Source organism: Paramormyrops kingsleyae, chromosome 16 (genome assembly GCF_048594095.1).
Source record: "Paramormyrops kingsleyae isolate MSU_618 chromosome 16, PKINGS_0.4, whole genome shotgun sequence".
Taxonomy (NCBI): Eukaryota; Metazoa; Chordata; class Actinopteri; order Osteoglossiformes; family Mormyridae; genus Paramormyrops; species Paramormyrops kingsleyae.
In genome coordinates this window covers 7,023,920-7,051,820 of record NC_132812.1, presented here as the reverse complement: position 1 = coordinate 7,051,820, position 27,901 = coordinate 7,023,920, and the positions used below count along the sequence as shown (strand labels likewise).

Below are 27,901 nucleotides of genomic sequence, written 5' to 3'. Positions count from 1 at the left end.
GATTCGGGCCATAACAGGCCCAGTGACGGGCCAGACATGGTTCTTCCTGATTTGGGCCATAACAGGCCCAGTGACGGCCCAGACATGGATTTTCTGATTTGGGCCATAACAGGCCCAGTGATGGCCCAGACATGGTTCTTCCTGATTTGGGCCATAACAGGCCCAGTGACGGCCCAGACATGGATTTTCTGATTTGGGCCATAACAGGCCCAGTGATGGCCCAGACATGGTTCTACCTGATTTGGGCCATAACAGGCCCAGTGACATCATAAAGCACAATGGATACACAATTGATATCAATAAAGTTTATTTTTACTTTTACTATAAACAACATATAAATGCTTTTCAACAAACCACTGATTGATATTTAATTACACTTTACTTTGTAACATCAACAGACAGATGAGGCGTTTAAAGCACTTCACAACATACAAAATATCTAAGAACATGGCCCTGTAAAACTGGTTAATAAAATGTGAAATTTGGGTGGTCAAAAACACACACAAAAAAATCCAAATACAAAACAAGTAAATACATCACAAACAATGGAATTAAGTGTCATTTGCCCTTTTTGCATGTTCCTTCATTCCTCCATCCCTGTCAGGTGCCAACTGAAGCCATCTTTGAATGTTTTTCTCTGCCTCCTGGTCCGTTGCACTCCTAGTTAAGGAATTTTGCAGCCACAACACACAACACAAAACTATTAATGCCACCTGCTTCTAAGGCATAGAACATAAATCATACCATCAAGATCAAGACAGCACCCAACATTTATAGTATAAAACAATTCCAAAACACATACAGTAGTACACAAATAAGGAGATATGAATCATTATGTCCATGACAGAATATCATGAACAAGTAAACAATATTTAAACAGGGTTGTTAATTTCACCATTTAATTCACAACACGTCAAAGTTGTATGCATATATGTATGCAATCTGAAATGTAATATCTGTTCTGATCTGACATAAAAAACACTCATTGCTGAACTGTAACTGTCCAGAAGGCTGCTATATCCAATACTGCACAGAATATATGATTGTTCCATATGAATTTCATCCCTGTTTTTTTTTTACTGTGACTTTAATATGACACACAACTTTACCAACTTATGATCATGCATAACTGATAAATCTGTCGATTGATCAATTAGACGCATATATATATATATATATATATATATATATATATATATATATATATATATATATATATATACATATATATATATAAGGATATATTTCCATCACTAGGAATTAAATGCACAAAGTCGTAAATTGGAACTTACGGTGCTCATTTTTAACCAAACAAGTTTCAGATATCACCAGCAACAAAGGAGCAGTGGACTGAAGTGACATGTCCCCCATGAAAAGAAAAAAATAGAAGGTGCAGGTTTGGATTAGCTGTGGCGCGACCTTTATCACTTCTCAGACAGAGAAATGTCGTTTGGCGTGGGAGATTGTTGTGTTAAATGCGTGTGTCCCACACACAATACGTGAGACTTGAGAGCTCTGCAGATGTAATCTAACGTTAAACATCTGATTTAAACTCGAGAGCCCTGTATTTAATATTATGTCAAGGCGTGTGACTTGTTTGAACCGACTTTTTAAAATGAACGATCATTCCCAACATACCGTTCCGACAGAATCTTAAGCTAAAATCTCTGACTAAAAAGGTTAAATGGAACTTTAAAAGTAACTGAAATATTTCACTTACCACAATTCGCTCGTTATTATTCAAACTGAATCAGCCATCTAAAGTCGATCGACGCCGTCAACAGCCTCAAAGTCCGGTGAAGTTGCAGTGACGTCTAAAGGACATTGATTGGTCTAAACTGAAACGTTAACGCCCACTTATTTCAGGATTGGTTGTTCAGCGTAGATGATCAAATACCGAACGGTCAATAGAAAAGCCCTATACACAAAGTATTCCAAACGGGTTTATATTTTTAAAAGACAAGATTTTAGAGAAGATAAATTAATGTTTTCATTTGTTTTTACTTTTCCTTTTTTAAGTAAACATGTCAGATGAAAAATAATGATTGACGATATACCGTAGTTAACAAAAAATATCCAATAAGTTTTAATGGTTTTCCAATGTTAAACAAAAAAATTATCATATCAGTGGGACTGTACTATGTCAACAGCTGGTGCTTGGAGTCTTTTTGTATGTCAGCCATTGGCCCTTTATTGTGTTTCTCATGATCTTTAGTATAGGCTTTATCCCAAACAGACAGTGGTTATGATATAATAGAGAGCAGAGCCTTCAGCCACAATTTTATGCCAGATGAGGGTCAGGTATGGGACAAAGCATTACCAATGCTCGAACAGACCCAGGTGACATCTTGCAGATTTACATATACAACATAATGAAATGAGAACCTCATATATATTGCCTTAGAAAAGGTGCAACAAGAATGATTCCTGGTCTTAGAGGAATGTCTTATGAGGAGAGGTTAGCGGAAGTGAATCTGTTTAGCCTTGAGCAAAGGAGACTAAGGGGGGATATGATTCAGGTCTATAAGATTCTAACGGGTCTGGATGCTGTTCAGCCAAATGACTATTTCAGTATTAGTCTAAATATTAGAACTCGTGGCCATAAGTGGAAATTAGCGGGAGAACATGTTAAAACAAATTTGAGGAAGCCCTTCTTTACACAGCGTGTAGTTAGAGTATGGAATATTCTTCCTGCTAGTGTAACGGAAGCTAAAACCATGGGTTCCTTTAAATCCGAGCTAGATAAGATTTTAACAACTCTGAGCTATTAGTTAAGTTCTCCCCAAACGAGCTTGATGGGCCGAATGGCCTCCTCTCGTTTGTAAATTTCTTATGTTCTTATAGACTAAGACCAGGGGTCACCTTTTTGAAACTGGGAGCTACTTCACGGGTACTGAGCCTTACGAAGGGCTACCAGTTTGATACATTTTTCTTAAATCATGTATAATAAACGCGTTTTAAATGCTTTCTTTTAGATATTGCCATTTTCAAATCTATATAAATGCAAATGTGATTAAAGAAGAATATCAACAGGATAAAATTAAATTTTAGACGCCATGCTCAATGGTGAGTTGTGCTATTTTTAGAACAGTCACCGTGGGCAACTCATGTGGTCCTTGGGGGCGCCCTGGTGCCCACGGGCACCATGTTGGTGACCCCTCCTATAGACTGTAGTCAGAATGATCTTCCATGTTAAGACTAGTTCTGGTTCGAATTTTTTTGAGAATATTTATCTGACATCAGGCCAGAATTTTACACCAGGTGAGGGCTAGGTACGACACAAATCATGTTACCAATGCTGAAATGGATGACTGTCAGCCAAAGTCGTCCGACACGCAAAATGCCGACTGTCAGCCAGAATCGTTCGCCGCGCTCAGAACGGTTCTGGCCCAGATTAAAAATGCCGACAGTCAGCCAGAAACGCTCGCCGCGCTCAGAACGGTTCTGGCCCAGATTAAAAATGCCGACAGTCAGCCAGAAACGCTCGCCGCGCTCAGAACGGTTCTGGCCCAGATTAAAAATGCCGACAGTCAGCCAGAATCGTCGCCGTGCTAGGCCCACAATCGGCCCGCAATTTTTTACCGTTGCTGACAGTGAACCGAATGTGCCACAACTCAGCGAGAATCGGCCCACATGTGCTTGCTAACTGGGCAGCAGTGCCGGCTTGACGCCTGATCTGGGCCAGACCTGTCTTCTATGTGCCTGGGCCACATAGACCAAACCACAATCGGGCCACATCTGGCATGCCATAATGTAAACAGTGCCATCATTGCCAGACCTGGCCCATATCTGGTTGACATACCACTTGCCATGCCAGAACTCAGCCAGCAATGCCGGCTTGACGCCAGATCTGGGCCAGACCTGTCTGCTATGTGGGTACTGGAGGGAACAAAGAGAAAAGGGAGATTTAAAGGGAAGGGAAAGAACAGGGAAAAAACAGGCATAGTAATTTAGAAAGTGGTTTTGGATGTGGAACTTCGAGATAAGTGCTGTACTGCTTCTCTGAATTCATATCCCTTTTTCCGTAAAACAGGATCACTAAGACTCATCATTTGAATTGTATACAGTTACTGGACATGTAGCCTATATTAACACAAGCGCAAAAAGCACGCACAAAGTCGGCAAATAGTGAAGGTAATGCGTTCTTTTATTTAAAATGACCAATCGAAGTCCTTTTACGTAGCATGCATTAAATGGAATTAATAGAAACGGCGGTGTGTGATTTTTTTTTTTTTTTAGCGTAAATGAAGTCCCTGATGTGCCTATCCAGATAGAAACCTCTGCAATCTCTTCCCGCAGCAGCAGCCAGATTTCGCCAAATATCATCTCCCTCGATTATCCATCACTAAATGCACAGATACCTCACCTGCCTGTTTTTTGAGGTTTAGCTTCATCAGCAAACATCACCAAAATTATCGATTTAATTTAAGTGGCAAACGGACAGTCGTGCCAGTATGTTTTAGAGACGAAAATAAAGTCTCGGCGTCCTTTTACGATCAATCACTCCATACATTCGACATAATACATTTCCCATCAAATAGCCTACATTAGGCTACATTAGCCTACATTTATCAATATGTTTTGGATTTTTTAACATTAATATTCTGAAATTCTGTAAGTATTTATGTCACATAATTAATAATAGGCTAGTAAAATTATTATTATTTAAAAACAACAACAATAATAATCACCATAATAATTAATACCGAACTTCCCCTTATCTATCTATCTATCTATCTATCTATCTATCTATCTATCTATCTATCTATCTATCTATCTATCTATCTATCTATCTATGTCCGCCTGTCAATCAATCATTTAATCTAATGCAATAATAATAATGAGCGTTTAAACTACAGCTGTAAGACACAGAGACTTATGCCTATGCTCAGTCCTTCGGATGGGCTCGTTAAAAGCCGACGGTAATATGAATCCAGGGACCGTCAGTCGAGTGGTCGTCGCTGCTTTTGGAAGTCGCTCCGCGGAGTAGTATCGAGTGACAGGCTGAGGGGACGTGAGCCCCCCCCCCGGCCTCGAAGGGCACCCCAGGAAAAACTTCACCCCAGAACAAACGCGCTGGTTTGAACGTCACGCTTAAAATATAAAATATAATGCAGGTCTGGCAGACGCGCCTGGACTGGAACCGCTCCTCCTGTTTATACGAGAAATTAACAGCTAATGACGTCCCGCAAACTAAATAAGCAAATTCTGTTACTTTGCACATCTATGGCTGGAAGGAAAGTATCAGATACAGACAGAGATGAGATTTTCGTATGAAAGAAAAGGAACAAAAATAAATACATTTGAAAAAAAATAAGAACGGTTGACCTTGTGGAGATAAAGATAAAATCCCAACTGCAGCTTGGGTAGGATTTTGCTGGCAAGGAAGAGCCTTAAACTAAGTAGACATGGAGTGAGTGAGGAGGCGTCCCTGCCGTGTTAATGAACATGCACACGGGGTGACGCTGTAAAGCGCGTCGGAGAAAGTTAGGGGCCCCCCCTGAGTTTGTAGGTGATAACCTTCTGCCGCGTCGCTGTGAATTATTCCCAGATCTCGCCGAAAGGGCACCTTTACATGAAATTTGCAAATAAAGTGCCATATGTCACGACTCGCGCCGCTTCGCAAATGTAGCAAGAGTCTGAGGAGCGCGGTGGCTGTCGGGGGCAGGGACGCGGACCCAGCGCATGCCGGCGGCCTCTCTGAAGGGCAGAAGCGTTGGTGAAAAAGATTCCCCCCCCCCCCCCCCCCGGGAAAGTGGCAGTGAGGCAGCCTGAGCTTCGGCTGCCCCCTGAAAAAAGGACACAGAGTGTGTTGCCTTGTAAGGGTTAAGGGGTACTGAGGATTGTTTAAGAATGAATTCAACATGAAAAAAGCATCATTAAGAGAGATAAATTATTCTGTTACGATCATTTGCCCTGCAGTTCCTAAGCTTAGGCCAATAACCTTTTCCTTCTGTACATTTAGTGACTTTGGATTCTCGATAATTAAAGTTTTTTCCCAGTGGTATTGACATTAATGATCCGAAGTACAATTATGGTTTTGAAATGCTGTCCAGGCCAGATATACCAAGCAGGAAGTACGCGGGTGCCGACCAATTGTGGCTCTTCAAGCGAGATTTACAAGCCGAGGCCCTCGACTGGAGCAGAACCACCGCGTTCTGCTGATTCCTGCAAACGAGGAGGAGAGGGATGGAGGCAGAGGCCCAGAGAGAGAGAGAGAGAGAGAGAGAGGGGGGGGAGGGAGGAAAAGGAATGTGAAAACGGAGAAGACACTTTTAAACTGTAGGGAGCAGCAACAGTCTTCCAAAGGAGGCTTCTGGCTGCAGCGAGGCGGCAGGAGAGAGGGGGCTGTTAACCGGGGGACCTCGGTGTCAGCTGGGGCTTCCTGCCAAACGGGAGAGCGGAGCGGGGGCTGAGAGGGCGGTGGCGCTGAGCGGCGGAGTGGCCGTGAGATTCACTGCAGATTAAAGACATAAGTAACTAACAGAGTCTGACATGTCTGACAGGATGGAAGGTGATGTAAAATTTAATCACATGACATGTTGGGATCAAATACCTTTTATTCATTGGTGATTTAAATTTTTATGTTCTTTTGGTTTATATATGTGTGTATACACACACAAACACACACACATACACAGGTTTGTAATTATATCTTTGTGGGGACTCTCTATTCATTTCTATGGGGAAAACCATAATCCCAACATGACGACCTTAACCCCTACCCAGCCCTAACCTTAACCACAAGTAACCAAACAAAATACGAGACTTTTGGCATTTTTAGTTATTGATTTGTCACGAATTTTCATAAAATTCAGTTTCTTCTTGTGGGGACCAAAAAAATGGTCCCCACAATGTCGAAATATCAGGTTTTTATCACATTTTGGGGACATTTGGTCCCCACAGTGTAATATATAAATGACTCACCCACATATAAATACAAAAAAGTTCTGAGATTTATCAGTCATTTTATATTTTTGATTTTGTCAGATTGCCTTTGAAGAGGCACAAAAAAGACCCAATTATTAATTGTATCCATATATAATTATAATAGTATAATTATGAAGACACAGAATGGTGTTTAAATATTGCAGATCAATTTGTACTTTGCTAAAAATAAAGCTGAAAAAGTTGAATCAGCCTGTGGGACAGCATGCTGTCAAAAACGTCCCCGTCATGCGCGTCACGCGGGGCCTGGCGCGGGGCCCGCTGCCGTCAGTCGCTAATGACGACATGACAACCCAGCGCGTCGCCGCAGCTACTCGCGCTCCTGTGTGCAGGGCATCTCCTTCTTTTGTTAACAAAGAGAACCGCTCCTGACCTCATTAAAACCCACGTTCATATTTATTTACATTAACAGATTACAACCAGCTGTGGACAAGAGTTCCTGCTCCAGGGTGACAATTATCCAACAATATGCAAATGGCATGATGCCATTAAAAAAACTGCGGAAGCACTGGTATGTTCTCGAAAATCCAGCCCCTGTTGACTTATTATTCTAAATTTCCCTTTCTCAAAAGAAGATTATACCTCTCCTGTTGCATTTGTTTTGTCTTAATCAGATTTGCATTATGCTTCATGCAATGTATGCTTTTTGAAATAATAAATATTCTCTTTCCCTGTAACATATAGATAAGTGATGCACATGAAACTTTTGTTTTTCAAGTCAAAGTTGGCAGGAGGGAAATCCACTCTCCGGAAATCGAACAGCACCGAATTCCTCTTCAGACGCGTAGAGTCTCCCGTTACGAAGGAAGTTCGGCCAGAAAATCGGCGGTCGCTCAGTAAGTCAGCTCCCCTCAACCAACCAACCAACCAACCAACCAGCCAACCAACTAATCAGTTAAAGATTTGTTTGTCGCAAACACAGTTATACTCAGAACACTGTTTACTGAAATGCCCGTTTCCCTATAGCTCCAAGACTGTGCAACAGGGCACATATGTATAATGAGACAAAACATTAAGTGATAATCATAAATATCTATAAATATTGTGCAGTTTACAGTAATGTGACAGGTGGTAAAGCAAAGAGCCTAAAGGATGGATGAGGGGGTTTTTCCATATGTAAGCGCCACATGAACTTTATATGTGCAGTTGCTGCACAGAATCGTCTCCCAAAGTCTTCACTCATTTCCTCACGTCTTTCCAATTTTCCTGGAAAACATGCCTCCAGAGGACTTTGGACATGTTAGCACAAGGCCAAAATCACTAGACCGTCTCATACGATGGTGGAAATGAGAAGATCCTCCTCTGCCCCCAGTGTGAGCTTGCAGATGGCCGGTGCTTGTCGCTGGTGTTTATCTGCCCCATGCGCTTTGAGATGAGTTATCCTCAGGTTTCACATACCGCTGGCACTGCTGTGACCCCCTGCCACACTCACATCATGATGCCTTTTAACATATGATACCGTCACCATAGTTACCTAAAAGGACATTTTAGGGCACAATGTCACAGTGCGAGAGATTTCATTACAAACTGGTGTTGCACAGAGTTTTAAGGACAAGATTAATGTTTTAAAATAAAATATTATTTTCAACAACTTTATTATGATCACTTTTATTATGTTGGAGTGCTCTTTCAGTTAAGTGTCAAACTCATTGTGATGGGACAGATTCTACAAGCTGTAAAAATCCTTTTTCAATTTGCGTAATGTAGGTATTTTACTAAGGTTTGCCAGGTTATGTTAAATATACTGGTGTCATGGCACTGATTAGTATAAAAATACTTTACAATAATCATTTATTTTTAAGACTGCAAAGTTGGAAATTCTTCAAATATTAAAAAATAAACAATGTCGAATCACGTTTTAACCTAATTAAAAACATGCTACGTTAAAATGTGTTCTAGCTACTACTGTGTATAATAAAATATGGCACATCTTCTGCATATTCACTTACATTCCGCTTTTGGCATTTATTCGGCTTCTTAACGCATACAGTAGCACATGTAGAGGAATGGTTTACTGCCAGTGCAAAATTGATTGGATGTGAAATGAAAGAGATAATGTGAAAATGCAATATCTTGGCGTGCGAACGGTATTCCGGAAAACACGTCTGAGGGCTGAACGGTGTATAATGAAGGTGCACATGTAACACCGGCCCAACCACATCCCACGAAAGACCATAAAGATTCCCCCAGTTTGGGAGAGAAAAAATATTGGACATGTTACCTGATAACATATGCGCTTTAAATAAAATGTTCAGTACAGCTTATCCTCAGATATAAATTATTCATATGTCTTCCGTGGCTAAATAAGAAAAATTGGATTTTGAGCCATTCACGTTGTCCACATTAAAAGCAAACCCATAAAACCCATTCATCACATCCAACAGATAAGGGCCACATGGTTTGCCGTCTTTCTGTGCCCGTACAATATAATAAAGATGTCTTCCATCTTCTCAGAGGAGCTAAAGATATATTTCCTTGAAGTCAATGCCACCATTGGGGAAATTATCACATTCAGATGAATATGGAGGGAAACATTCTTGGACATGTAATTTGCCGTGAAGTGTACTGTGTAAAATTCTCAAGTTCGCATAAACCGTGGCAGTGTTTTAGGGTGGTACAAATAAGTCACACCTTTAATGGTACCAGTCAGCTTCAGGTAACATCAATAGCTGAGAATTAATAGATAGTAGTCACTCGTTGTCACAAGAGTTAGTCGATTTGTTATTTGTGTCAGTGTCGTTTAGCGTGGCAGGTGGAAACATCTAGAAGCGACTTGAAGTTAAGCAGTAATTAATGCATTTGGGTCACTTGGCTGTTTCCTTTGGGTGCAACATTTACTCTTCGGAATCTTGATCACTTGCTCACCCTCTCCAGCAGTGGCAGTAAGGAGCAGAGTAAAGGTCTTCTGAGCAGGGATAAGACCGTGTCTGTCCTCAGTGTGTGGAAATTTCTGCAAGCAACAGCTTGCCTGGGAACTGCCCGTAGTTTTTCACTGCTATAAAGCCAACACTTAATGCATGGTAAATTAACTGAAGAAGTCGTGTAAATCCTTTCTAGAGTCTTCTATATGATAGAAATGATAATATGGCACAATTTTTAATACATATCTAAAAGTCAAATATGCATAACAATTCCCAGGTGATTCTAGGGTATTACTCTGGTATGTCATTGGATTTCTCCCTTTTTAGTGTAAAATATCCTGTTGACTTCTGAAGAAAAAAACAGAACCACGTTACATTGTTGATGGATTCCGGGCTTAATGGTGGCATTTGTCCAGTCACTCTTCCTGTTGACTTGAAAGGGCTTTAATAGCTAACCGGCTTAACCACTGTGATTATTGCGATGCACTTTTTAAGTGCATCGCACTGCTGGAGGGGAACTACAGTATATCACAACTGTTTACACACATCAGAAACAAAAACAAATCATGGGAGTTCACTCACTAATAGTAAAAGTCAACACACTGTAGTGACTAACCTCAAACCAGTGTTTTCACTCTGTGAGAGCTAATCAAATGTCAAAATACTTTACCTTCTGTGCAGTGTTTCTGGAATTCATATTATTTTAAATATACAGGAATGCATAGCTATAAACACATAATTGCTGGAGCTGGCAAATGTCACCGCTGTGTTCTTCATCCATGACTGACCTGTACTCTGAACACTATGGTCTAAGCAGTTTGTTGATGCTGAGATCTCATTTAGTTCATGTTGAACAGAATAATAATTCAAGCTGCTGACAGTGGCTAAGAAAATTAGCAGGAGCTAGAGAAATGCCGGTTAATGAAGTTACATAGCATCATACATGTGAAGCTGCGATGAAGGCCACTCTTTTGGTTTGGTGCGTGAGAAGCACAGAACACGCAAGCAAGCAAACAAGCAATGGGCGCGTACGCCGAGCGACTATCCGTGAGAGGGTGAGATGTCGGTTTTGAAGTCGGCTGGGTGCCAGTGGACGACACGGACAGAGGAGACTGTGGAGCAGCACCGTGATGATTCATCTTCCATTTCATTGTCCCCTTCACCTGCTCAGCACTCAGCAGTGAAATGAAAGAAAGTTCCAGAGCATCGATGCAGTCACCCGTAGCCACTTAAGTCATAAACTAATGGCTGATGACAAAACGTAGCAGGGAAATGTACAGACCTGCCCATCTCAAGTCATGTTTTAGCTTAATCTTTTAGTATGGCATTCCCGTGTTAATGCTATCGCGTGCCCTGTTGGCAATTGATACGCTTATATAGTAAAGAGAAAACAAGTATGGATAAGGATATTAGTTTCACGCTTCCCCTGATCTTTAAATCCAATGGAAACTTGGCTTTATTCGTCTCCATTTTACTGAAATCACCAAGGCTGTGGCTTTGATTTAAATGCAGCTCTGTCAACAAGGCTGGGCCTATATAGGTGAACACATATGGGAACAAATTAAATAACGTGTGGGAGATTTTCTGCTATGAATCGGACCTTCATTTACAGCACCACTTAAGACATGGAGACAAGGCCAAAGGCTATTGAAATGTATTTCAGCTAAGTGCAGACACTCGGAATAAATTGGTTTAGCTATACAGATGCCGGAGAGCCAGTCAATGGTGCTCTACCCTGACATGCTCTGTCGATACGCGTCGGTCCTGCTCAGAATCCCTTTAATTGATAGTTCTTCAAAAACGCCGATGCCCGGAACATACTTTAAAAGCACTCCAGTGTACAACTGACGGTAATTAATTATTTTGTAACTCCAGGGATTGCAGGTTTGTAAATTGAAGGGGGGGGGGGGGGGGGGTGATGACTGGTAGAAATTCAAGTAGCCATTTGAATCTTTCCCAAGGAAAGGATGTGCCACCTTATCAGAATATATACACAGCAATTAAGAGGCTCAGCTAATTTGCCTTTGTACTGATAGGAACCTCCTTCTCTCCCTGCTATAAGGAATAAGATGAAATTCCCAGGAGTGCAATGAGAGATCCTTATGTGTGTCCCTCTGGGTGTTCTATCGTTCCCGTGGATCTTGGCATTAGCCTGTCCCCTAGCCAGGAGCCACGAACTCCTGTTCTGTCCACCAAAGGCGCAGAAGCCAGATCGTGTATCACGGCTGCGGTTTACACAGCCGGTACTGCGAGCGGTGTATCTCTGCAGACCTACACAAGCTGCCGTCTATGCCACATGTTTAATATGGTTAGTATTTGGGTGGGGGCTGTGAATGAATACACATGTGAAACCGCCTGGGGCATCACCGCTACTTTATGCACACCAATTTGTTTGTTATATAAATAAATCCCTATGTAGTTCATCCAATATTTCGTTAAATGACCAAATGAAATGACGTGTATGTGTATATTAGCGACATGCTGGTATAATGAACAGTTCAAATAGTTGTAAAGAGCTGTATTTTCTAAATACCTCATTCTGAACCTGCGGTAAAGTTTCCTTAAATCTCGTCTGTCTACGTGGAGGGTAAAATAGTGCCATACACTTCAGCAAAGTGGGTGCGGGAATGTTATGAGATGCAAAGATAAAGTCTTAGCTTTTCTGCTTGAAGAATGACGAGCCTCTTAGTGCAAGTAGTGAGTAAAAGACCATTACGTGGATTTATGGTAATGGGGATGGCTTTGGGTTGCCTGCGAGTACCATATGCTGAATCAGAAGCTGCCACTCGTTTACACGGTCAGACTGCCGCAACAGGTTGTGTCTCTCCCTCACTGTCATGCTGCTTATATCTTTTGGTCTACAGATATATTTTTTCCTAATATGTGTCTAAATATCTAAAGCTGTAGTTCGGAGTTCAGGTGTCTTTGAAGATATTGATTCTCGTGTGGGATTCTCTCACAGCTATTTTATTTTTCTTCCACTTAATTAGCTTGCACAATTTTTGCATCCTGAGGCAAAAATCAGTTACAGGTTCAATTCATTACTCTCTTTGTGTGGTTGTTTTGTTTAAAAGATAGCATGTCAGAAGTTCGTTTTAACCCCTATGGGTAGTTGGCACATAACGATGTTACATTTATTTATTTCATTTTTATGGGTTGTTTATCTATTTAAAATTTAAACTTTATTGTTACTAATACTAATATCTGTTTGTGCCAGTATTGGTCATGATTATGTAAATTTATTCCTGTGATTCAAATATTTTTTAAAAACCACAGCTTATCTTTCATAAATAGTGTATGGTTACTGCAGCAATTAAACATGGACTCAGATCTCTCTCTTTTTTTTAATCGTTACTCCTTGTCGACCCTGTGAATCCCCATCTAGTTTTCAAGCTCAACTACAGCGCCTCAGACAGCGCCGATAAGAATGGGGTGAAGAGCAAACTCAAGAAATTCATTTCGAGGCGTCCATCGATGAAGACGCTGCAGGAGAAAGGTCTTATCAAAGGTAGGAGTGTCCTCTGCATGCTTTCCCGGCCTCTGAAAGGCTCAAGGTGTTTCTCAGTATGTGTACTTGACTGTGCTTGTGTTCTCGTGCGCCCGTTTTACATCATCTTCCATTGCCAAAGACCTGTTCCAATACTCAAGAACAATATGGAGGAAGGTAAAAATCCCCGGATGTTGTTCTTGCCCCAGATATCAAGGATACATCGGTTGTATCCTTGCCAAATGAGATCAATCCCATGATTCATGGTCATGCCAAGACCACAAGTATGATCTTTGCGTTCTTGCTATTGAGAAACACCCTCAGCTTCTTCGCTCGCAGCCGCTATTCTGCCTGCTCGCCCACCCCTCGTTCGCGACATAACATTACGCTCAGCTTGTAAAGCCTACCCCCCCACACCATTACTGACAGATGATGCCAACTCCCGCAAAATAGCAAACACTTTTGTGCAGTTTAAACTGGAATGCGACCTCCCAGTTGGCTAATCGCTGGATTATCACTTTGACCGTACCTGTGAGAGGAGCGCCAGTCACTCTCTCTAATTACCTCCCTAATGTAAATGAGATGTGGTGACTGGGCCCCCGTTCCACCGGCTGTCCCCGGGATAGAGCAGGCAGCAGCTCCCACCAGTCAGGCAACCGTTATCGTTATTTCACCCTGTGAAGGTGAGTTTATTTTATATTTACACAGCAATTTGCCTAAGCTCTCTTTTTCCCCAGGTCACACTCTCACCATTGCCAATTCAAAATGGTGTTAATGCTCTTGGCAAACACCGCTCCGGAAATCTCGGCATGGTCTCCGCATAACATATGAACCCAGATCAACCGCAGGTTAATTTTTATAGTAACTGCACCCCCAGTATCATTTTCCTTCATCAAACACCCAGAGAAGCATTAGCCTTGATTTCCACCCAAACCCAAGAAGATGCAGCACAACTTCCCAGCACAGGTCAGCAGACCAAGGTACCGCCATGAATGACGGCGCGCTGGTTAATATTTGCCATCAAATCCGCTTCGTAATATTTTATGGTCACAATGAAATGACATTTATGTATGGCTGTTAGTGACAGGCCAATGAGACGCCGGCCTTAAAATAAAGTCTGCAATGATTCATGTCGCCTACCTGTCAGTCTTACATTAATATTATGACCGTATCTGTCATGTTGCCCATCTATAATGGATACCAGCTGTAAAATACCCTTTGGCATGACATCATATAGGATATTGTCCTGATAGCGCTCTGTTAGCCACTGACAAAAGGCACATCAGGTGTTTGCAGGGATCATTAATTACTAAAATGACAATAGCAGCAGGGCACATTTTACATCACAGCCCAGCCCACATGAGCGGAGATGGGTACTCTTCAGTATTCCATGGGCACATTCAGGATGAGCCTGACAGCCCATCTATCAGTCTTGTATTTCTCGATTGTCTGAACAGACAAACTGCTCAAATATACTGAAAAGACCAGAATAGTGCATCAATGCTACCTGCAGCCAGCGTGTCATGATAATGTAGCTGCTATTTTTGAGCATAATCATTATAAATACACACACCCACACACTGTATATATACATATGAATGCTGAACACAGAAATATAACAAGTAAATACAGTTTCAGCTGGGCCAGCAAATAAACAGTGATTTTTTTTCTATATTTATGTTGTAGTCAAATATATTTAGACTATGGTTTTGTATTAAAGAGGATTTTTAAACACACAGAGAAAGTGTCATAAAACAAGTCATCTTTTCCTCTAACGTCGCCCTCTTAAATTACAGTTAGTATTTTAAAATACAGTTACTGTCTGATTTATCAAGCTTTGGCAATTGAGGGGCATTTGCAGAATTTTTCTTGGAATTACAAAACTTTGTGTATTTATATTCAAGCCATATGAATTCAATTAAGAGACATAGACAGAAAAACACAGAAAACAAGAAATATATAGCATCCCAAAGACAACGTTTGTTTGACGAGATCCATGATAGCTATTTTGTGTACAGAGTTATCTTGCTTTTAGACATTCCCGCGTTTGGGCATTCCTCTCCCTGCGAGCATCTCGAACGAGGCGAGGCAGAGCGCCACTCAGAAGGGCACTGTCAGCTAAATATTGATATATAAGCTGCCCCTTTAAAAACGTTGTCGATTTTCTATATACCAATATTGACTGTCTGTGTTTGATGAATGCATTACTAGTCTGATGCTGACTTACCGTTAGAGATTAACTTGTTAGTTCTGCCTCTGAGGCCAGAGCAGAATAACTACAAATGCCCAGAGATATTAGAATTGACTGTTCAAATTGACTGAGTGTGGAGGTTTGCAGTGGATTTAGGCCGCTTAACGGCTGAGCGGGATGCACCAAAGAAAAGTGCATATTTGGTAATAGAGCGCATTTCCTTTGTTTAACGCAATGACCCTTTAGAGGATTGAGGTCTATGGGAAAATGCTCGCAATAAAAGAACAAGCCTGTGATTAATCATCAGATGTTTTTATTAGGTTCTAAACAATGTGACTTGGGAATTGGTGTCCACTGTAAATATTACGATGATAAACAAAGCCACACAGGTCAGAGACGATCAGAGGAGGAATTTTAGCTTTAAACGCTTAGCTCGCACGCTCCCCAGAGTCAGGTAGCAGGCCTCAGATGCTCCATTTAGCTCAATATTTCCAGCAGAATAATAATAAGTCACACTATGGGGAAAATATTCCCGTTTATGTAAAAAAACAAAAAACATCTGATCTGAATTTATCCACAGCATGTTTATGCTGGGAAAAGTGAAAAGCCATTCAGACAGAGCTGATTTTAATGTGCAAAATAAAATAACACACACACTCACACACACACACACACATATATATATATATATGTCATTTTTATTTACTGATTCAAGTCTGGTATTATTACCAGTGAGTACGGTTTTAATATTGTGCGTCATTGTCAATTATACATCCATTCATCTTCTATAAACACTTATCCTCTACAGGTCGATGGCTACAATAACATTAAAAGTTTTTAAAGTAAAAATAAATTTGCAGTTATTATTGTCCTTGATTAAAAGCCATAAAATTTTTATGTGCCTTTTTTATATATATAAAACAAGCCATCCCATTTGGAACAGGGAGATTATATGAATAATGTGTTGAAGTCTAGCATGATGTATGTGAGACTCAGGAGGTAGGGCGGCTGTATACCACACAGCGCTCATCAAAAGGTGGAGAGGCCCTGCTCTAAGACTTTTGGTGCTTTTCCAATGGCATACGGGAACCGACCCGTGTCTGAGCCATACCGCAAAGAGAGACTAGTTACAGCACGGTTCCAGCTCACTTTGGTTTTCCACTGCAAAAGGGCCAGCTTGGAAAAGGCACTGCCGAGTGTCAGTGATGTAAAACCTAAGAGACACTTATTTAATGCGCACGGTGTGCATCATGACTTGCTATCTGCAGTTATAATTATATTTTTTTTTACTACATGGTAATTTCTGCTAGCACACATGTGAGGATCACCGTGTTAGGGAAGTATCGAACACTAGTGGGATCAGCATTTGCTTCTGTAAATGTGCATTATAAATCCATTCCATTCAGCTGTTCTATAATACTTTTTTTAAGTAAGTGGTTGGAAATTTTCAAGTTCTTAGGTACAGTATCAGGAAGGTATCAATACATCTCAAGGTGCAATAGTACAAATAATGAATAATATATGGAACACGACTATCTCCGGGTATTTCGAGCTCGGTTTGGTCACACTAGCAAGCAGGGCCATGTCAGCGTGGGTACGGCTCGGGTATGGGTCGGGTATGGGTCGGGTACGGGTCGGATACGGCTCGCATACTTGCAATGAAAAACCGCCAGTTCGCAATACAGCTCGGGTGCGTCTCAGTTCATGGTGGCAGTGGAAAAGCGCCATTTGAATTGATAGCATTGACACACTGTTTCGGAATGGAATGAGGCATTCCCCGTGTCTGTGGGCGCCGGGCACCGGCGGTCTGGCTCCAGCGTGGCACTGAATGACACGGATGTAAACTCCGGTATGGAAATGATTCTGTGGCCAATGAAGGCGTGTCACATTGGGCATGTCGGCACATATAAACTGAAAAAGGCTCATTCTCAAAGATCCAGTTTGGCTTAATTACCAGAAGACAAAAAACACACTCACTGGCCACTTTATTAAGTACACCAAGCTAGTACGAAGTCTGACCCACATTTGCCTTTAGGATTGCTAGTTTTTGCCTGCATTCCAAGTCTTTCTGTTCACCGCTGTTATTTTTGCACTCGTGGTCTTGCTGTTAGCTCTAACGAGTCTGGCCATCGTCCTCTGACCTCTCCCATTAGCAAGGTGTTTCTGCTCACAGAAATGCCCCCGACTGGATGTTTTGTGTTCATCACACCATGCCCTGTAAACGTTTGACACTGCAGCGTGTGAAAGTCCCAGGAGGGAGGCTGTTTCTGAGAGGCTGGAACCACCACGTCTGGCACCAGCAATCACACCACACTGAGAATCACTAAGATCTCGCATGGCAGCCGCTCTAATGCTTAGTCACACAGTAAGTCAGTGGCTTGACCCCGCCTGTCTGCTGTATGTATGCAGCTGCAGCCACACGATTGGCTGCTTGGGGGAGCTGGCTGTTTGCATTAACGAGCAGGTGTGTGCTTGCTGCATGCCATTACCATTAAATGACCTCATAGAAATTTAAATTCTCTGATCATTTAATAATACTGCATGTTTTATGTACATTTTCTTACTAAATCTTCATCTGAATCGTGTATATATTGCCATGTTTACCTTTGATTTACATCCCTGCTTCCCTGCTTCTTCTTTCAGTCTGGTGTTCATGATGCTCTTTGAATGTTTTTTGTGTTCTTAGGTGTTGCACCCTCTGACTTGCTAAAACCACATCTCTTTTTGTTGCAGATCGAGTGTTCGGCTGTCACTTGGTAACTCTTTGCCAACGGGAGGGGACCACCGTGCCAAGCTTCGTCAGGCTCTGCATAGAGGCTGTGGAGAAGCGAGGTAAAGGGGTCGGGGAGTCACCATGTACCTTGACACATTCAGCTACAGCCAATAAACTCCAGCCTGAGTGAAGAGTAGGGAGACTCTTCATTGCCCTTCGTACATCAGTAGACCTACAGGGGAATTCTTACTGGCCAAATAAAGAATAAATATATGAAATAAATATAAAATAAATAAAACAAATAACGGAAATAGGACATATAGCAACATAAATTGTAAAAATGAACTTTATGTATGTTATATAAGAGACTATTATCATACAAGAATAGCAAATCCCTGCACCTGTATATATTTCAAATAAGCAATTCACTTGAAAGACTGCATAGTTATGTAAACGGGACTCTAAAGGATTCCTAAAGGAGCTACTGCACTGTACTATAAGAGCACCCTAACACTTAGCGAAATATTGTAATGTAACTACCAATTAAATGTTAAGCCCATTCCTTAGTTTAAAATTTAGGGATGCTGTAAACTAGCTTTAATCCAAACTAACAAGTGGTCTTGGAGAGATTGTCTCCATTGCACTGAGAGTTTGGGGGGGTGGGGGGGGGGGGGGAAGGGTGGTTAGTAAGGACACACAGAGGTTTTTTTCCTTGTTTTGTATTATTTACAGTGGGTGCTGTTCATATATTCATGTAGATGATTTCCATAGTAAAAATACACATTGTAGCTTAAAAATGCATGACATAATTTGTCTAAACATCAGATTGACTAGCATTACATAATATACTTATTTTATTTATAATAAAACACCATCGTAAAATGTTCAGTCATATCAGGTTTGTTTACACACATTAAATCGTATAATGGATCAAATGTTTTATACTTTATGCACACTGTGTTTGAGAATTACTTTAGGCTAATAGTCATATTCCAATGAAGACAAGGCATATTGTTAATAGTCATACTGTAACTGAGAAGGTATTTTTTATGGCTTTCATATCCTGCAACATTTTATATTTGTCTCAAAAGGATCCTTTGAAACTGTGTCATGAAAACTGAAACTTAACATGTAAACGTTTTGGAACTGAACATCAGAAGTGCTGAACAATAATGAACTTTCTGCATCTTTTTGACCCGTGACTTAAGTCCTTAAGAATATTCTTGACTGAGAGCTGCAGCATCACTTAACAAAACTGATATACTGCATGGTACATGACATGACACAGTAATGTCCTTTAGTGATTCAGGCTGCTGAGCTCAGGATGTCAGTGCTTAAATGGAACTGCCTCCGTGACCTGTGAGAAACAGCAAATGCATCTCACCTTTGATATACTACAGAGGTTTGCTTTTGTACATCAGTACATAGTAGGACTGAACAAAAGATTTTATCGTATTTTTTCATATCACTCGGTATCGATAATTATCTTGAGTCAAGTCATTATTTCTTTACTTCAATGTTCCATTTTTTCTTAAAGCTCCCTTAGAATCCCCCTTAAGGTTGCACCACCTAATATTTTTGGACTAAAATGTTGACACTGTAGTTTATTTGAATGTATTGAAATATATTCATGTTACAAAATTTTCATCAGATAATGTTAGGCATGCTATGTATTTATTAAAGAATAAAAATAATTATGGACTTTGTCAAAAAAAAAAAATATCGTGTCGTTCACGCTTGTGCATTGATGAGGCTGGAGTATTAATGCTCTGTCTGCTAAAGTATGCTATGTATTTTTGAGGTTAGAGTACTATTGCTTTGTTCAGTAAAGTGTACTGTGCATTTCTGAGGTTGGAGAATTATCACTTTGTCCAGTAAATTGTCTTATGCCTTTATGAGGTTGGAGTATTATTGCTTTGTCCAGTAAAGTGTCCTGCGCTTTTATGAGGTTGGAGTATTGTTGCTCTGTCTAGTAAAGTGTCCTTTGCCTTTATGAGGTTGGAGTATTATCATTGTATGTTGAGGCAATGTTGATGGGGAGATGCCTACCCAGAAGGTCTTTGTCGAATCATTAAAGTAAAAAAAGAATTGTGGCGGACATACAGTGAATGTAACTTTCTGTCTTATAGGCAAGGTAAACTCATAATTCTCAGCTAGTGCACTAAATCGTGAGTAAATGTGTTCAAAAGCTGTCTGGCCTCTCAGGGTGGTGATTGAGCTTGAGAGACGCTGACAGAGCTCCTCTATCTATGTGTATGACCGTAGGAGCTCTCTCTTTGTATGGACAGGGGGAGAATGAGGCTTGAAACCTCACAGTACGTGGGATTATTGTGCGTGGGTCATTGCTGGTGGATGTAACGCACTCTCCATTTTGTTAAACGAGGCAGTGATTGATAGCACCCCATATTCCCATCCACGGGGGGGGGGGGGGGGGGGAGCCTCATTTCTCTTACTTTACCTTTTCATTCAGTCTTCAGTTGCTCTTTCCTAGTGAAACTACTTCAGCAATCCGTTTTCATTCGTTTTATTGTGCACTTAGAAAAGACTGTGAGCCCACTAATGAGGACCCGCTATGATTTCATAAACACACAGACGGGGCATCAATTTAGATCGCAGTTCTGGGTTCGCGAGGCTTGCTGAAAATTCTGACGCTTAACTGGGCGCTTTTTGGAGCTAATACGTCCTTAATAGAGTATCATCACTCCCCAGCTTGCAGATTTTGTTTTATTTATGTTGGCATGACAGCCCCCCCCCCCCCCCCCCACTTGCGAGGTGCCTGGCTGTTACAGTCCCTCGCTGTCTCTGCAGTCGGCGCTTTCCCAAGCCCCTTCCAAGCGGGGAGATCGCCGGCCCGTTTGACCATTAAGACAAACACTCTTCACTGTTTTTTTGTCCATTTCAAAATGTTCACTTTGATTCCGGGCCCGTTTTGTGTCTCCTCTAAATTGTTTACAACCCACTAAAAATGAGTATGAATTATATGTTTGTGTTTCGGATTCCTTCTGCGGTCATGATCAAATGTTTGCTCTGAACAATTAGCAATCTGTGGTTAAAGTTACAGTGACCCAAAAAATGTGCTGCTAAGGTTACAGAGTTTTTCCCTCCCTCTCTAAAAACAAGCAGGTCGGCCGGTCAGGGATTTTTTGAGGGCTATTTCAGGACGTGCCCGGCTTATCAGCATCTCATTGTGGCAAAAAATAGCATCCTCGCGGTTAGTGTGTGTATAATGCAACATACCGACAGCACGTTATCTTTTCCCAGCATTCTCCTGATTTTTATATGAGCTGTTTGTTTACATTTTGATGTAACTCTTTTTTGTTACCTATGGAGTATGTCGTACTGCTTTTATGAAATGCCAGAACTGAGTCTGGGAAAATCTCAGTGATAAAGGGCTGGTCCTGGGCATTAGCGCACATGCAATTGGCTGCTTGGACTTCACATTAATAGCTCATTATACTTGGCTAGTTTTAAGCGTCTTTAATGAGAATGCAGTAAGTTTTAATGAAATTGGGGATTTTAACTTGTTTCAAGTTCAAAGCTTAGTGAGGTGCTGATGTACTCTTGAATAAAGTACTTAAGGTTAAATTGCTTCAGTAAATTCCCTACAATATAAACAAATAACTTGTAAAATGCCAGGCTTTGGAATGTAATTTAATTGATTTTTTTTATGAAGTGAGCATTTCAGTAATGAGAATTGTTGTGGATCTCGGTGTCTGGACTTCTTGACATTCAGAGTAAATTTGCCAGTGTTGATTATGGGAGTGAAACTATAAAGAATAGAATACAGACATAATGTCAGCCATGGGAATTTCTGAAAAGCGTGACCAATATGTAGTGAATAAGAAGGCGTCACGGTGTGTATAAAGGGGAAATAGCCCCTGCGGACACCTGTACACTGTGACGAACACAACTACACGACGTACAGCTGCATGACAAAGTATAATACTCACTTAAGTTTGAATTAGCAGTCTAGAACATTTCATGACTAAAATATTACATTCGGCGTCAACCCATGTATAAGCTATAGACCCTTTGTGTTTTCCTGTATCTTTTACATGTATATTAAAAGAAAAAAGAAAAAAAGTGCTTTACCAACAAATTGTGCCATCTGCCTTTTCTGCTGAAAACACACCACAGTGCGGCCGGCTTCACAAAGTGATTTCCATAATGCCATTCCTTGGCAAATTGCTGTTTTAGAAAAACAGGAATTTCATGCAAAAGTATCCTTGTTTATTAATCCATAGAAACATGAGAATAGATTTAATTAGATTGAAGTAGGTCAGAGATCAGTAATCAAACTGAATGTTTAATGGGAAACGTTTTTTTCCGGTATTCTTCAAAAGGCTCACATTTACCACAGAAAGCCTCTTATTGCCAATATCCTGCGATCCGCAGTTTACTTAATCACATTCACCTGAAGGCTGCTGGATTGACATCAAATAGTCTTATGAAAGAGACAGGAGACTAAAAATAGTGACCAAAACTCATGGCATGCAGATGACAGGAAAGCCTGTCATCTGCAAGGTCTATAGCCAAAAAAAAGGAAATTAATTTCCTGTGATTTCAGAGAAGTGTGCTTACGTCAGCGCTCCACTGGCGGACTGGAGAAGAGCAGGTCATTGATCCCAGGAGGAAACAGGCGTTTCCACTAGACGGCCCCACGTGTCACTTCCTGTGGCTGCCCTCATGCCGAGGCTCCCTGTGAACATCAAGGAGAAGCAGTTTCAGAAAGGGGGGCGATATGCAGGGTCTGGAGGAGCGTTCTGATGTTACCTTTTGGAGGGAGATGTGGCACACGGGTGACACAAAGTCCCTGTTTATTTATGTTGAGAATATATTTACATGCTATATATGTCATATTTAATGTGGGTACGCCTTTGATGGACTTGACTATTCACTGATGATCAAAGACAGAAAAAATGAAATATTTTTGATCTGTGGAAATAAGTCACTGGGTTGTCTTAGGGAAATTGTATTATAATTAACCATTTTTTTCTTTTCTTCTTGTCAACAAAAACTGTGTACTAACCAATGGAGTGCTTAAAAACACACTTTGCCAAAAGTGAGTAATTACCTGCACTGCTGCGGATGCCCCAGTAATCGCATATTTTGGCCGTTAACTCCAAAGGCTCTGGGATACTTAACCCCCATCATTTTCAGGACATGCCTGTATTTTCTTCCATTTGCAAATGGATGTGTTTTGGAGCAGCAAGACCATCCATTCATCTCCCAAACACTTATCCAATACAAGCTTATGTGGTAGCACCATATACCAATGTTAATCATTTGCTAATTTGTTTTTTTAAAAGGGTTATCGAAAGAGATCCTTTTGTCAAATTGTGACAAAATAAGAACACCACGAATGACCTTTCTTTACTCCTCGCTACAAGGAAACAACAAAGAAATGCATTTCTCAGCTAAATAGACAGTACACAGTTCATTTCCATAATAATGAATCACTTCCAATCTGAAGATGACCATGTGGTCAGGAATCACTAAGTCCGCCAACTCTTACTGGTCTGGTTTGGCTGCAGCATTCTTGTTTTTGGCATTGAAATCAAATGGCACGTGAACATTATAATTGGGGCAATTTTCTAAATATCTTCAACTTACGTTCACGTCGTAACGGGTCCAGATGGGTACGGTGTCCAATTGCATCGCTGGACCCAATGGCGGTACACAATTCCTGGGCAGTTAATAATGTGAATAAAAGTGTTTGAAGGAAACACTGTCACTTTGTCCGCCTCCTTCTCAGGATCTGCTTCATAATTATTTGGTGGGGGCAGGAACAGGTTTGTTGTTTCTGGGGCTCCACTTAAAAAGTGACTTTGGGGCCCCCTGCCCCCCCTCAGATATTTCAAAAATTGCATAAGTAGCTAGGGAGTAGTAAGATCGTAGCTAGCTAACTGCTTAGCAGAACGTGCTAGGTCAGTTTATAAAGTGTTTATTTAATATCTAGTGTAGTGATGGTTCATCACTGTATATAATATTTAGTGTAGTGCCTGTAGTGAAGGATTTTTTGGACATTCACTGAATGTCCTGCCCAGCATTTTATGACGTGGCTCCATGTCTTCTCCAGGTCTTGAAACCGATGGTATTTACCGAGTCAGTGGAAATCTGGCCAGCATCCAGAAGTTACGATTCTTGATTGATGAAGGTAAGCTGCTTATTTATAGTAACAGATACCATATAAACAGATGGATGCTATGTGTAAAATAAGACAGAGGCAGTCTCTGGGTGCATGTATCTGTTATCTTCGCATCATACTTACAATGACCCAATATTAACCATGGACCTGGGAGACCACACTGATTCAGGCAATAGCTTCTTCTTTGGAGGTAAGAAGATTGCAATTTACACTGCTAGCTTTAAAACCCCTCCTTATTGTAGCAAAGTCAGATCTTTTACATCTAACCATAACCTTCGTGGATTGTCTTTGCACTCGAGGGTGGGTTTCTGATACAATTGAAGTCATGGGGAACATGTACACTGGACACACAGAACCAAGGGGGTGGGGTTCTAATACAATCAAACTCATGGAGAACATACAGATTGCACACACAGAACAAAGCGTGGGTTTCCAATACAATCAAACTCATGGAGAACATACAGACTGCGCACACAGAACCAAGCGTGGGTTTCCAATACAATCAAACTCATGGAGAACATACAGACTGCGCACACAGAACCAAGCGTGGGTTTCCAATACAATCAAACTCATGGGGAACATACAGACTGCACACATAGAACCAAGCGTGGGTTTCCAATACAATCAAACTCATGGGGAACATACAGATTGCGCACACAGAACCAAGCGTGGGTTTCCAATACAATCAAACTCATGGGGAACATACAGACTGCGCACATAGAACCAAGCGTGGGTTTCCAATACAATCAAACTCATGGGGAACATACAGACTGCGCACACAGAACCAAGCGTGGGTTTCCAATACAATCAAACTCATGGGGAACATACAGACTGCGCACACAGAACCAAGCGTGGGTTTCCAATACAATCAAACTCATGGGGAACATACAGACTGCGCACACAGAACCAAGCGTGGGTTTCCAATACAATCAAACTCATGGGGAACATACAGACTGCGCACACAGAACCAAGCGTGGGTTTCAAACGCCCGATCAAGGACCTCTGAAGCTGTTTGTCCATTCATACAGTGATACTACAAAATACATTCTAAGGCCAAACAGATGTCTTTTATACATATTATATATATGTCTACATTATAATACCCAAATGACATGCATTGTTTGGTTGTGTTCTCTCCACCTTTGAATATAGCATTCTTTTTTATTCCTTTTTCCTGTGATTTTTTGTTCCAATGAGAATCACACTGGTACCCGTTTCAGCATCACTGAATTAAATAAGTGCAACTAAAAGAGACTCCAAAACAGACACATGTTCATCCGTTGTTGTTCGGCACCGTTCATTGTGGCTGAGAGCAGTCAGGACCCTTCATCACCAGACGTGCTGAAGCTGAAGCTGAAGCTGTCTTTAAGCAGTGGTAAGAGCAGTGAGCGGTACTTAACTGACAATCCATCAAATCCCCCATTTAAAAGTCTTAAACAATTAACCCATCACTAATGAGAGCAAAAGGTCCATTGGACACTTAAGAGCTCTTGATGGAACAAACGAGGAACATGATAGGCTGAGCTGGCTTGCCACGTGTCCTACACCATGGGTAAATGCGTGGTCCACGCCATCAGTAAACGAAGTGATTTCTTAAAATAGCTTTCTTGTGATTTAATGATAATAATCAAGAATAATACATTTATCAGTCGAAGGCAGTCATTTTTCAATAACACCTTTCTGGGTAGCCTTCTTTGCTAAAGATCTAGCATGCTTTCATGGAGACCACAGTCAATGCTGATAATTATGTCCTGCAAACATAGACATTCTGATTATCATCTAATGCTGTTCTCTAAGGCAGGGCCGCAGAACGCTAGCTGTTTGAGGGAGGGCTTAGTTCATTTCCAAAAACAAACCGAATATCTTATTTATGAATATATATTTGATTGCATCAAAAAAAAAAGTTTTACTGGTCTGTGACATTTTTTGCACAACATGAGATATTGGTCATGAAAAGGTAAGGCAATTGAAGATGTGAAATTATTATTATTATTATTATTATTTTCTCAGTTTCCAGTTTACATTCACACTCATATTGAGGATTTAGGGATTTGTTCCTCTGTCCTCCACTTATAATGGCCGGCTGACCTCACAGCTGACGTGTAAATATGTAGTTACAATGAAAAAGTTTAAATAGCTTTCAGAAGTGTAGTCACCCTCCTTAGAGATCACTGATTGATAACCTAAGTCAGTGTTATAAACAGTACATTTTTCTCAATGCTTCTAACTCAATTGTACTAGAGCATTATAGCTCAAAAATAAATTACATAGGCCAAAATCTGATTTTATCATAATTTATAGTGTACACAATAAAAAAGTCGATGTTACAGAGCATCATTTTGAACTGTAGAGTATTTAAATCATATTTCACTACACAACACACCATAAAAAGGGTACCTCTAAAACAAATCATGGGTAAGGGCCATGCTGGACTTTTCTACAGAAACCTGCATGGTAAATACTTACATATAAGTGTATTGGGATATAACATAACCTGTAAATGATGAAGAAAATGTTTACTTGACCAAATACAAATGATGGAAAAGCTGGCTCGATTAGCGCTTTACCATTATCGTCTTAACAAGGTTTTAATTGAAAAGATAATTGAAGACACTCCAGTATCATTAATTTGCTCGCTAATCGCCTCATCTGACAAACACAGGCAGTGCTTCATTTGAAAACATTTATTCCTGTTATTGTTTTTCGCACTGATACAAAAATTGGCATAACTTCCCAAACAGGCGTGATGTGGAGCCGTTTCCATGGCAGCATGGAAATAATCGTTAGAAAGCTGCGAGTGATATGAAGGTCTTCTCCACAATTCTAGTGAAGTGCCATAGGTTTGCTGCCGTTGCTTATGCTAATCTTTAATGAGAGGTGATGGATGATGTCAGTGTGATTTATTACGTGTCTGTAAAGAGAACGGATTGAACTCAGATGCGAAATCGCCTGAAAAAATCCAAAGAGCACGACCGCTCATGGCCAATAAACTCTGGTTCTGAATCCATCGTATGTCAAAATCTGCTTTCACAGTAATTTAAACTCTGCAGTACGTAAAATGCAAGATTCTACAATAACAGAGATGAACTACTGTACTAGGAATCTATTTGAGCATAAATTTACTTCATTTTGAAGTCTAATAGCCACTATGAGCATTAAACCTTTACTGCATAACTTAACAAGGTTGTCTTAAGATTTGTTATTAATGGTGAGCAGGTGGCATAGTGACTAAGGTTCTGCTATAGTACCCCTGAGCAAAGTACTTAATTTGAATGAAAGATTATAAGTAAACATGATAAGTATTTTTGGAACAGTACCAAAAAATATAAAACTAAAGCAAACTTCACCAGAATCTGCTACCAATGCTACAAACGTAATTTCTACCATCCTCATACACACTAGATAAAAATGAAGATGAGCACTCAGCAAACAAATCGTCAGGAATCTCCCAGTAGCAGAGTTGCGCGGACTCATGAACTACTGCGATTCCACTAGAGCTCGCGGCATCTCCCTCACTGCTGGCTGCAAATCCAACGCAGTCGCAGCCTTACTT

General features: G+C 40.8%; 1 protein-coding gene and 1 long non-coding RNA gene across 2 annotated transcripts in view; one reads left to right on the top strand and one right to left on the bottom strand.

Annotated features, from left to right (window-relative positions):
* arhgap15 (Rho GTPase activating protein 15) overlaps nt 1–27,901 on the top strand; it is a 126,641-nt gene that overhangs the window by 47,943 nt on the left and 50,797 nt on the right. The window contains exons 7-11 of the mRNA XM_023815998.2: nt 7,361–7,459; nt 7,667–7,784; nt 13,195–13,317; nt 18,221–18,319; nt 24,280–24,357. Of these exons, the coding sequence (XP_023671766.2) occupies nt 7,361–7,459; nt 7,667–7,784; nt 13,195–13,317; nt 18,221–18,319; nt 24,280–24,357 (517 nt within the window). The remainder of the gene's footprint in view (nt 1–7,360; nt 7,460–7,666; nt 7,785–13,194; nt 13,318–18,220; nt 18,320–24,279; nt 24,358–27,901) is intronic.
* Nucleotides 291–3,860, bottom strand: LOC140578686 (uncharacterized). Its single transcript, XR_011982949.1, has 2 exons — nt 1,721–3,860; nt 291–660 (listed from the first exon to the last, which is right to left on the bottom strand). It is a non-coding gene; the product is annotated as an uncharacterized lncRNA (long non-coding RNA).